At 39.2% G+C, this 12,422-nt stretch overlaps 1 protein-coding gene across 1 annotated transcript; it reads right to left on the reverse strand.

Annotated features, from left to right (window-relative positions):
* Positions 1–287: 287 nt before the first annotated feature.
* On the reverse strand, positions 288–7,867 carry LOC104418020 (fatty acid amide hydrolase). The gene is made up of 20 exons (XM_010029229.3): positions 7,506–7,867; positions 7,166–7,275; positions 5,571–5,631; positions 4,872–5,059; positions 4,455–4,584; positions 4,168–4,245; positions 3,933–4,080; positions 3,546–3,658; positions 3,219–3,294; positions 3,057–3,128; positions 2,894–2,945; positions 2,469–2,540; positions 2,220–2,300; positions 1,911–2,014; positions 1,724–1,816; positions 1,495–1,563; positions 1,351–1,415; positions 1,183–1,244; positions 985–1,080; positions 288–795 (listed from the first exon to the last, which is right to left on the reverse strand). Exons 1-20 carry the CDS (start codon positions 7,603–7,605, stop codon positions 733–735), a joined length of 1,833 nt encoding a protein of 610 aa, XP_010027531.2. The 5' UTR covers positions 7,606–7,867; the 3' UTR covers positions 288–732.
* Between the last annotated feature and the right edge of the window lie 4,555 nt (positions 7,868–12,422).

Below are 12,422 nucleotides of genomic sequence, written 5' to 3' on the forward strand. Positions count from 1 at the left end.
CAGATATTGCATTCAAATGTCTGTTTTTTTGCTTTCTTTGGTCCGGTTATAGCCTTTATAACCCTTTTGGACTCCGTGGGCAACAAAAGGAAGAGAAGCTTGCCACACGTAAATTTGAATTGTTATAATCTCATAAAAGAAACTATCAACATTAGACACAGGTATATATTTATGCATGTTTTTTGTATGAACATTATGTTTTATAGGAGCAAGGCGGATAGAGGGTAGATAGGTTTGACCCATATCCAGGAACTTATCATGTACTTTTTGGTTGGTTCTCTTCTCAATTTTCAAAGTCTGAAACAAACCATCCATTGGAAAAGTTGCAGCGGTAATAGTGGAGTCATTTTGTAAATGAGAACATCGGATGGTTTCAAAGCCACTCATCCCAAAAAAAAAGAAAAAAAAAAGAAAAACTCTATACATCACTTGCAAAAAAGCCATAAACTGTTCTCTCCTTTTCTTTTTTTTTTTTGGGTGTTTGGGGGTCAGGTGTCGGGACATATTCTAAGACAGTTTTCGAGTGCCAGACTAAGTTTACTCTATCTTCCTGGTCCCTGACCTGAATATTTCATCACGTAAACTGTAATTATGAAAGGCAAAGTGGAAGTTGTCAATGGTGTATCGCCAAATAATGGTGCAGGGGACTTGTTATTCCAAAACTAAATTGTTGCCCGTGATTTCAGGTACGGAAGCGTCAAGCAGGCGGATAGATCTCTCTCTGCCCATTAATTAGTCCTCCTTGAGCAGATCATAGAATACTTCCGGCTTTCGGCACTCAGATATGCACAGGGCCTAGAGCAAAGTTAAGTTCATGTTATGTTAGTGAACCCTCATGATAGATTTTCTTGCATAGCACTGTGCAATAGTAAGTTATTTCCTTTCAGAACCCTGAGAGAATGAATTCGCCAGAATCGCCCGAGTAATTAGAGAATTTTGTGTAATGAATAGCTGACTAGGCCGAACAGAAGAGGGAAGAGTCACCTGCATGGCATGCGCTATGTGGATCAATGTCGGCTCAGACCACGGCCTCCCAATAAACTGAAGGCCAATTGGCAAGCCCAATTTGTCATATCCAACCTATAGATCCACGAGGAATATGTCTCGGATTAGTTGAATTTTCACGACCTCTGCTTAAAACAACAATAAATTTATGAGGTGCGGAGAAGTATGTGCTCGTACCGGGATGGTAATGGTAGGCAATCCTAGAAAGTTTCCTGCTATCGAATAACGCACAAGTGCAGCTGAAACAATGAGGTTGCTCGGTTTAGTACCTTTCCTTGCACTCCGCATTGGAGCAATTCATAATCGAAACAAGTGAAAAACCAACACTAGGTCAGTTTCCTGTACCTCCATTTATGTAGTCGAGTTCACCAGTTTCGCGAGCATCATCGAAGATTTCATATGCAGTTACCCTGTCATATTTGAGTATCCTTTGTCATTTTTATTTTTTTGATGACAAAGAAGAGACATAATTCAATTGGCAATAGGTACCCTATTGTTGGTGACACAATGACATCTGCTTTAGCAAATATCTTTCTGTGAAATTGCATCTGCCGGTTCCTGCAGATATATGAGCAAGCCAGTTAATGTCACATGATCAGTAGGACTGAACAAAATAGTCAAGCTTACCTTACGCACAGAGGAGATCTGTTCAATTCACTACTACAAGCTTAAGGTCTTAAGTGAACATAGTGGGAACTAACAATAGGTGGGGCTTTACCTAATTCTCTGGGCCTTAATATAATCCTTGCTGCTGAAGGAACCATATACACCGAGAGCCACCCTTGCATCCCATCCCAACTCTGCAACATCCCTAACTCATCGATGTGGTCATGTCAGAATCTATAGTTACTCAAATGGATTCTCTTACTTAGGAGCAAATGTTACTGTTTGATCAGGAGACATACAGTTTCTCTAGATAAGAGCTGAGTGATGTGTGGCACTCAGATGCAATTGTTGTGTAATGTGCCAGTCGCATCACTTCTATCTCCGGTATAGTCACCTCCAGAGTCTTAAAAGGGAAAAAAAAGATTTGGCGAATTAGCAAGGAATCACCCACTATTCTTCAATTGATGATGATGACAGATATCAGGTGTAGTCTCTCAATTTAGCACATGTTGCATGAAAGATACGGTCATTCTGTTATGGTTTGACAGTAAATGAGGCACGACATAAACTAGGAATTGGAACAGAAAAGTAAGGAATTTTTCAAGTACCTCCCAACCATACTGTTTACGAAGCTGGTACAATGCATGAGAACAACATGTCTTGATTTCATCACTGCAATCATCGAACCACTAATTGAACCAATTAGTGGTTCAATAATGAAGAAAAGCAGTCAAGATGATGATATTTCAGAGAGTGGTCCAATACCATTGACTGATTCAATTTATTAGGCTCAAAAGGTGCATGTGACATTAAGAGAGAGAGAGAGAGAGAGAGAGAGAGAGAGCAACGTTACCAACCTTTCCATACTTTGCCAATCTGATGCCAGAAATAGGTGTAGTCGACTTCAATAAGGGATAGTATTCTTTGGGCTACTTATACGAAAAATCAAAGATTGCAAGTCAGATGAACTGTGAAATCTTTCCGATAATGCAGTTAACAAGGACAAATGCATTCTTTAGAAAGAAAGAAAAACGATAGGCCTTGAATATGGCAGAATGAAAATGAGAGAGACAAAGGTGAACAACGATTTTTCTTTTTTTTTTCTTTTGAAACAGAGTAGTTGCAAGTCATTTTTTCCGTCATGCTCAGTCTTAACAGTGAGTTTCATTACTAAAGTGAATACTCATCGTCACCCGAGATTTAAATGTTTCTTATGAATCACCTACTCCACGTTATTCAGAACAGAAATCGGTGCTGGTATAGCCATTAACAGGGACAGTACCAGTGGGAGGGTTGGACCATGCGGAACAGGTTGGCCACTCATAGCTGCATAACTGGAAAAGTAAATCAATGTGAAGATATATTAATAGAAAGACAGAGATTTCTGTGTGTATGATAAGGAACAGAAGTTAAGGGCTAGAGACATCTAAAAGCATATCACTGACACGATAAAGGCATCCTCAATTGTGCCGGCGAGTATACCGACCATCCCAACAGTCCAATTCAGAGGAAGAACGCTGCAAATTGAACCAAGAATCAGAATTCTGATGCTGAAAACTGTTCAAGAGACTGACATGTTGAAGAAATACTGACGAACTGGTTTTTACCCCTCATGTGGTACACGTCCAAATGTTGGCTTTAAACCAACCACGCCACAAAGAGCTGCAGGCATCCGCACGGATCCTGAATATACATTGCAAAAAACTTAGGCTTATAGGAAAAAACTACAATAGGGTTTTTTATGTTGTTTTCTTCCGAAGAACCATCTAGTCAAGTAGTTGAGGAAGATTTTGACTGGCTCACATGCTCATGTGTGATGCCTGAGTTTGTGTGATGATGGTTATCGAGGCAAAACTTTCCTTCTTGGTCGAATTTCTGGTTTCGCAATGCCATTTAAATGCAAAAAGAAAATGGACAGCGAATCAAGAACTCACCTCCCCCGTCAACACCAAGAGCAACAGGACATAGTCCTGCAGAAACCACAGCAGCAGATCCACTCGAAGAACCTCCGGCTATCCTTTTGCTATCATATGGATTCCTAGCAGTTCTACAGCAGCATGAAAATGGAGAGTGATGTCATAGGTTCTGTTGAAGCTATAATATCTGCCATTGATTATTTCCTGATGAAACCGTGAAAAATTCCAGTGAAAAAGGCGCATGGCACATATAAATATGTAGGCATTTCTTCCTAGAGAAGCACTATCAGACAGTTATAGCTGCCAGAGGACATTGCTAGAGGCAATTTTTTTCCACTTTCTGAAAGTGCAATTTTTTGAACGATTTCAGGAGAGAGGAGGTGAGCTGGTAGAAGGTTCTCTGACCCGTAGTGAGGATTTATCCCACTCGTTCCAGCGCCGAGCTCGTGCATATTGGTTTTACCAACAAGTATGGCTCCGCACGACCTGAGGCGCATGACGCAGCACGCATCCCCCTGACAAGTTCTGAATTTGTGCAACCACTTTGTACCGCCTGTAACAACCAATCCATAGGTCGAGAAAGAACTCAGCACAGAGAATTAGAGACCGCAATTATAATGTGATCTTTACTCTGTATAACCTGTAGTAGGATACGGAGAGCAATCTATCTCATCCTTGACAGCGACCGGTACTCCATCCAGCGCTGAAATAGGCTCTCCTGGTAAAGAAGATACAAGTTACGACTAATTATTGGAGAGGAACACTTGGCTAGGTAAAGAATGCCACAGCAAGCATATTTCAGTGATGAGACAAGCTCAATAAAAATATTGAATAAGTTAACATACGATAAGTATTTCTTTGTAGGACCCAAGCATATTTATATTGCTCTGATTTGAGGTATTCTATACCATTTGCAAACAAAGTTACCTCTTTCATAACGGAGTTTCGACTCTTTAGCTTGCCTCAGAATATCTTCGAAATTGCAGTTGATGAAGAAGTCCATTGGCAACGGTCGAGCGGAAGATTCTTCGACGGCAGCTATAAATCTCTCTGCCACCTGCCACTCATATGAGAGAGATTAGATTCAATCAGCCCAAAGAGTGGTAAGTGTCCAGATGGTCGAAAGAAGTAGAATTTTACTTGACTTGTTTGGCTAGTGCACTCAAGCTGAAAGTTTTAGTCACTCATGCAATGTTTTAACATGCAAGGCAGTGAGGAAAGAATCAGAAAAATAATGTGTATAGGGTTCCACAGTAGACAAAATCCGTGCATTTTCATCGATCGGCATGCTCTGTCACTGATAAAAGAAAATCAGAAGGTTATACATATGATCAAACGGTATACCTTAAGAGGAGTTAGTACTCCTGAGCTATAGGCTCTCGAGTAGTCCATTATAGTCCATCGGCGAAATGAAGGCTTCGTGCCATCTACTAATTCTTCAACCGGTGGAGTTATGGCATTCACTGCTTTCTGAACTTTTTCAGGCACCGACAGATTAGGATCTATCTCAATCACTTCTTGCTCGTTCAGTTCTGCAAAAAAAAGCCACCTGGAACAGTCATTGCTTCTTCTTGTTGCAGTTCTTGTTGACTGATTTAGAATTTAAGAACAGTCAAAGTAACTTGGATTTACATCACAACTATCAATATCAAAAACCTCTTAAATTTTGACAGGAATCCGTCTGCATCAGCTCGGTGAGAGCAAGTGCATATTGAGGGATGGAGGCATCCCGAGTCTAATTTATCAGTACACTAAACGACCACATAGACTCTAATTTAAATTTTGACAGGAATCTGTCTGCATCAGCTCGGTGAGAGCAAGTGCATATTGAGCGATGGAGGCATCCCGAGTCTAATTTATCAGTACACTAAGCGACGACATAGACTCTTGCTGAGTATTGTACGTTGCTCGCTTGTTCGAATCTCTAATTGTACTTGTCACACTAATTAACATACGAAGTTTCTAAATCGGTCTTCATATACCCACTTGCTTGACAGAACTGTAAACTCAAAATGGTCCGATGATTAGGCCCAAAGATCATACCTTCAAATGGATGCGAGGGATCAAAGACTGGGGACTCCCCAATCTCTGCATTTGAAACAAGCTGCAAAATTGGAAAATCGAATCATATGAGGTGAGTGATGGAGCAAGTTTGTAAATGCAAAATATGCTTTACAAGTATCAAATCATTATGAAAGTTTGCCTCTTCTTTCTAGTAATTCAGCAGGAAGAAGTTCAAGCTGTGCACAAACAATTGCAGAAATACCCAGTCACCATACCTGATTATTTTCACATGTCCTCAAAATTAGCAGGTCATTTTTTTCATAATTGCTATATCAGTCAATAAATGCGCTTGCATTTTCCAATCACTCGACATTGTTGATGATTTTTTTATGCAATAAATGGTTGCGCAAAACATCAGTTTCACATTCCTAGGGGATCTTTTTGGCATGTATGCATTGACTAGTTACCAAAATCGAAATTTTGCACATTTGACAAGAGGCCCACATACTTTTTTCAATTTATGTTTTACGTAGCCTGTATACAGTTAGTTGTTTCAATTATTCAACAACGAGTCATTACGCCTTTTAGGATGCCGTCGCTACTGTTGAGACAATCAATGAAGGTGTGGATGGAGATGATCGGAGAGCACACGAATGGAATACTCATGGCCACGTCTCTTAATTTAGTTTTTTTTCTTTTATTTTGTAATTGCACTATGGTCCTAAGAATTAAAGTGGGTCGACCCCACACGACCAAGTTGCATTAAAAGCAACATGAGCCACATGGAAACGTCTACGCACCTGAGTGGAAAATCAACACAACCAACTTGGAAACTGAATATATAATATCGGTAGTTTCAGCCAACTATGTCCTGAAATTGATTAATCCTCTGCAAAATCTAAACGCTCGAAAGGTTTATTTATAAGGTCGAAAAGTACAATCAAAGTTGTCAGGAGTCAGAAGTAGGAAAAAATGCATTATACAGTGGAATTTAATATTAGAATGTATGATTTTCCTCTGCATAACTTCGACTGGCCGGAGGTCGCGGATCCTCGGTCAACCAAAAAAATAAAAATAATAATCGACTGGCCACGTGTAATTTTTCTAGGCTTGCTCGTCCTCGGAATTGGTTACAGCTTCGGGTTGGACGAAAATAATGATGTCCCATAAAGTTTGGAGTACCACACTCATTACCCCGCCGTTGCATGCGGTCTACAGTAGAAACTAAGAACGCAACCTCTTCCCCAATCTCCAATTTCAGCGTCACGATATCGATGGGGCGGCTTTCATTTGATGTGTTGCCAGAGGGAAGGGGAAGATGGTGCCAGTAAAACCCATGTTCGATTTCAAGAAAGCTGATCGAACAGAAGGACCTTTTTAAGATAGGTGACAAGATGTACTCGGAGAAATTTCGGTACATCGCCTGCTTTGCATAGCGTGGAAAGTTGGAGCCTTCGGCTCTGGTTTGATATCATGATCGAAGTGAAGCGTCGCGATTCGTAAATAATCGAAGGGACCAAAGCGACGTTGGTATGAATAAAAGAAGGTAGTGGGTTAGCTAGGGTTGCGTCTTTTGTATGGAAAGATTCACATCGACCAAACGAGGAAAAGAAAGAGAATAGGGGGGGAAGTACCTTTTGAATGAGATTGTTTTTCTTGAGGAAGTATACCAACACCGGCCCGAATATCCTCGATTCCAAGAACCACACGAAGATCTTCACAAGAAGTCCGGCCATGCGAGGAGCTGAAATAGCGAAGCAGAAATGAAGGCCGAGTCAGTGAATTCACTTGCGTACGTAAGTACGGCAGGATCATAAGAACAGACAAGCTTATATTCTCTCCTTTTCTTCCACTTGGTTTTCTTGATCAAGTCTCTTGCCCTCAGAATGGACGCGAGAGAGAGAGAGAGAGAGAGATGATGGTTGTGATGGTGGTGGTGATGGTGATGGTGGCGGTGGTGATGATGGAACAAACCTTTGACGTTGGCTTGGAGATAGAATTCATCACTGTCAGGGCCGAGATCAACCGCCTCCACCGCCTTGTAAACGACTCCCTTATCTCTAAACAACCCCATTCTCTCCAGAGAACTTGCAGGAGGAGAGAGAGGATACACAAGATCGGAGAGAGAGTGAGGAGTGTGTGGGGGTGAAGTTCACAAGAAAAGGTCATCAAACAACCAGAAGGGCCAGTCTTTTATAGCATGAGAGTTAGGCGGAGAAGGCAAGAACGCCATCAAGAACGAAAGCCCACGAAAATAAAGTAACGAATCAAAGAGGTAAAACCAAAATTTCACGATAAAAGCAAGTGGTGGGGGTGTGGGTATCGCTTTGGTATACGTTAGCTGCTACTCTAGCTGAAGAGATGAATTTAGAGTCCACCAAAATTTAAGAGTCAACCCCAAGTGGCTCTCTCTCTCTCTCTCTCTCTCTCTCTCTCTCTCTCTCTCTCTCAATATTGATTGTTCTAGAGAGCTATTTCACAAAAAGAAAATTATCAAAGGTTTAGGAGGCAAAAATTAAAAAAGAAATACAGGATTGCTTGCCCATCTAAAGTTAAATGATTGGAAAGATAGAAAATAAATACAAAAGTCGACTCTTCTTTTAAGAGGGTCACAGATTTCTTGTAGCTTTAGACTCTCTGTGGCAGCTAGGGCTTGAGAGGGGGGCTTTCCTAACGGCTCTGTCCACGGTCACCCCGAAGCCTCGTTGCTTAGGATGTATAGTTGAAGAGTCAAATTTATGTCCGGTTCATCTATTAAATGGAGTCACCTATCCCGAAAACAACAGTCAAAATGACAATAACCTGCTTCCCAAACCAACGGCACTTAAGCCAATTCGCATTTGAAGCATGAAAGGAAATTGGAGCATTTTGTCGTTGGCAAAGAAAGAAAAGTCTGTAGCCTTAGGTGTTCATTAGGTCATGAGCTAGTAGTGTATATGGTTAATACTGAGATCGGAGCGAAATACATGTTATTTCTCTTGTGAAAATATGATTTGGTGTCGTCTATCGAAACTCGTCGAAGAGAAGAAATATCCAATCAAACGATTGTGTTCGGTCTAAGCGTAAACTAGCAGGAAAATGGTGATGGAAAAGTTGATTGTGCATGGAAGTGTCTAGTTGAATTTGGCCCGCACGCACACCCAACTCGGGTCAAGAATTCCCCAAACATATCGATGGAGGGGAGTTAGATGGATATTAACTGGCATTGCTTGTTCGATATGGAGTAGGTAGGTCACACCGCAAGACCCACAGTGCATGGGCTCTACGTCATAATGCTAATTAAATTTGTACCTGACTTTATTTTTTTTTTCGTCCTTTATATTAACGAGTACCTTAGAGCATTTGTTATGTCATCAAATGAGAAGAAAATAAGCTGAAAATTTTCGACGCGTTGCTCTTCTCACACGAGCTGTTAAGCACAACTAAGAATTTAGAAATCGAAGTATTCATTTGCAAAATGAAAGCCCTAGATATGTAAGTACACAGAAGCGTATATAATTTTAAAGTATGCTTCTCTTTGCATATGTGGTCGAACGCACAGCAATAAATTATTTTGATTTGAACCAAAGGATGCAACTGACGTTACGAACAAGTCCCACTAATTCCAAAATGGGGTCAATGACTGAGGCGCATCCGTGAATGAATATGTCGTTGATTGTCTTGTTATGCCCAATTGAATTGCCAATCTCTCGCCAGCCATTCCCTCCTCAACTAGTGGATCGTTTGTCTTCAGGCATTTCGGTTTGTGTCCAGTTGCATTGGCAATCCTAACACAACCTACCTTTTCATTTTCAATCTTTTAGGAAGCCAAAACTTTAGAGTATAATTTCAAAAGCTATACGTAACTATGGATTGATCCACAAAAAAAAAAAAAAAAAAAAAACCCTATCAATTATCTCATCCAATATTTGAGAATTGCAAAATAACTACAACTGGTTTCTATCATATTTTGACGAATTTTTTAAGACACTAATTATTTTGTAGATAATGAATGATTTAAAAAATATTTTTTTAAATGATCGCTTATATCTCTTGCAATCAATAAAAAATATTTTCATTATCGATTAGAACTTATGTGTAGATATTTTGGTGAATGATGAAAATATTATACATTTAGTGATTTTGATAAGTGATATAACCAATCAATTTTAAGAAATATTTTCCAAATAATTTATTTTTGTGAAACAAAGAAGTTTGAATACATGCACATATCCTAAAATGATCACAGATATATTTGGTTCTTTGAGAGTTGCTTTGGCCACGGATGAGTAGAGCATAACTTGCTTCTTAATGGCAAATGTCATTATCCGTGCTAGTGTAAAGGGCTAAGCACTATTGTGGAAGTTGACGTTGCACTCTTCAATTATCATCACTTGCTTGTACGACATGAAAGTTTTCAATTATCATCACTTGTTGATATATATTGAGTACACATGTGAGTGGTGTGAAAAGGAAACAAATCATACATTAAATGTCTATAGCTAAAAAAAATAATTAATAATATCTCATTGGTTGATTATTGAATTGCTTAAGTTTTCGAGTAGATCTAACTAGGCCAGGTTGTCGGTGGACTCGAGTTTTGGATCTCCCCATCATAAAGATATGCTTATAGATAAATTACTAATGCAATTTGGACTGTACGTGCAAAAGAATTGTGGTCCAAGGGTTCGATTCTTGCTGAGTGAAACTTATTTTGGGTAAAGGACATACGGATTCAATTAATTCCTCAAGAACAACTAGGTCCACCAAGTTAATAACCCAAATCTTCGAGCAAACAATTAAGGAGGGATTTCTCGACGCGTAAAAATTAGACCCCACCATTTGACTTCTTATGTCAAGAAGAACCGATAGCATCATAAATTGTTATGTGTCCTCTCACAAGATATTATTCGATTTGGCTCATGGTTCTCATCACTTGTCTCGAAAAGGGCGTTTGGTGAGGGAATGAGAGGAGTCGCGGCCAATTTTTTTAGCCTCAGTGAACGAGGGACTCATTCCTCCCTAAGTACCGAAAGGAATAATCTCTTCTCCTCTCCTTGCTCGATCACTAATGAATGAAGCGTGTTTCTATTGCATCCCATTCATACTTCTTCGAGAAATGAGAGAGTTTGATTTATCAACCCAGCTACAGCATCGCGAATTATAACGTTGACTACTTCAGTTTTCGGGGGCCAAGTGTAGTGTCCATGTATGCGACACAAGGCCATTAATGCACATTGTTGCACCCACCTATGTCTCGAGAAATGTCCCCTTCAAGATGAGGACTGACTCCTACCTTGTTTGAGCCTCGTCATTGATCTTCTTATGGGAAAAATTCATTTAATGGGTGAGCCTCAGTGGAAGAAGAAGAGCAATCGAAACCATATTATAAACAACGGAGGATGTCGTACATGAATTGCCAGACATATTCCTGTTTCAGTCTAGTCTTACAAGACTCTGAATGAACTCTCATAAGGAACCAAGCGAAGACTATCAGAAGTTTCAAATCCTAGGAAACCCTAGTTGATTAAGCAAGGGATTTCTTCCAAGGCCATCTTACACTCACCGCCAAGAAAAGCGTTAGAATAACTACCAAACGTGCATGGTGCTCCTATTCGTCTGATATACCCCAAGTCAAAACAAAGAATGGGGGAGGTTTGGTGAGAGTCCTGAATTCACGTTTCCTCATCGATGGAACAGGAATTTAACACCAGTTCGAAATATTTTATATTGGAAGCGGAGATTTGGGTTTTCTGAGTTTGGTGCACCAATAAGCGAATCTAATCTGATTTAACTTCAACCAGGGGGAATTCATTATTTAGCCATCATAAATGCAGCAAACGCCAAAAGCTTTAGATGTGCCTGGACAGGCAGGTCCTTTGGATGTGTGAAGGGGTTGCATTTTGCGATTGTGTTCTTGCTTCTTTGAGTTAAGCATGGTGATTGTCTTAAATGGTAGCATGTTTTGCTAGGATCTAACTAGCTCGTAAGGAAGTAAAAGAACCTCTATATCATTATGTCACCGTCTATCACCATCAAATAACTAGTTTAGTTAAGAGAAACTAACATAAATGATTTTTGTACTTTGATTTACCGTACAATGTTGTTACTGAACTTTTAATTTATTCAATATGATTCCAAAACTTTATTTTAATATGTAATATCATCCCCGAACTTTTAATTTATGCAATATAGTTCTTAACTTTGGCTTAACGTGGAATCTTGTTCCTAGATTAATTTGTTCAATATGATTCCTGAATTATAGTTCAATGTGCAATATTGCTCCTAATCTTTTAATTGCTTAATGTAGTTCCTCAATTTTAGTTCTATTCATTATGTTTTTGAACTTTTAAACATTTTTATATAGTTTATGGACTACATTGAATATTTATCAATAGTTTGGGATCACATCGAACAAATTAAAAGTCTAAGGACAATATTGCACATTTAGCTAAAATTTGGCGACCACATTGCACTAATTAAAAATTCAATGATGATATTGCACATTGGACTAAAGTTTAGGAATCATTTATGCTATTATCTCTTTAGTCAACAAGTAAACTTGACATGTTAGTGATAAGTCACTAAGCTTTACGGTTAAGATAGAGATTCCTTTTGAGAAATTATTTGAATTTATGTAAAAGTCCAATTGATAAGCTTAAATTTTTGATACAAAAGAAAATGAAAAGCGTAGAATGCACAACCTCAAGATGTTGACCCTCATTTGGGCGAGGGTCACTCTAAGTTGAGCAATTGATTTTTAAACTATTATTAAGTATTGAATATGATCCGCTTATTCAGATGTCCAATTGATTTCTTCACATTAATCTTGTAAATCAATTTTATTATACTTTAACGTTGATCTTCCTAGAAACTCAAAACATAGAAAGAAAGGAAGATGCACGGATCTAT

Source organism: Eucalyptus grandis, chromosome 9 (genome assembly GCF_016545825.1).
Source record: "Eucalyptus grandis isolate ANBG69807.140 chromosome 9, ASM1654582v1, whole genome shotgun sequence".
NCBI lineage: Eukaryota > Viridiplantae > Streptophyta > Magnoliopsida > Myrtales > Myrtaceae > Eucalyptus > Eucalyptus grandis.

Bases quoted from the DNA above. Each gene is read 5' to 3' on its own strand.
- LOC104418020 (XM_010029229.3), bottom strand. From the start codon at position 7,605: ATGGGGTTGTTTAGAGATAAGGGAGTCGTTTACAAGGCGGTGGAGGCG. The intron at 4,081-4,167 runs GTTATACAGAGT...TGGTTGTTACAG, and splicing joins CTCTCCGTATCCTACTACAG to GCGGTACAAAGTGGTTGCAC. The intron at 2,946-3,056 runs GTCAGTGATATG...TTACTTTTCCAG, and splicing joins ATTGAGGATGCCTTTATCGT to TTATGCAGCTATGAGTGGCC.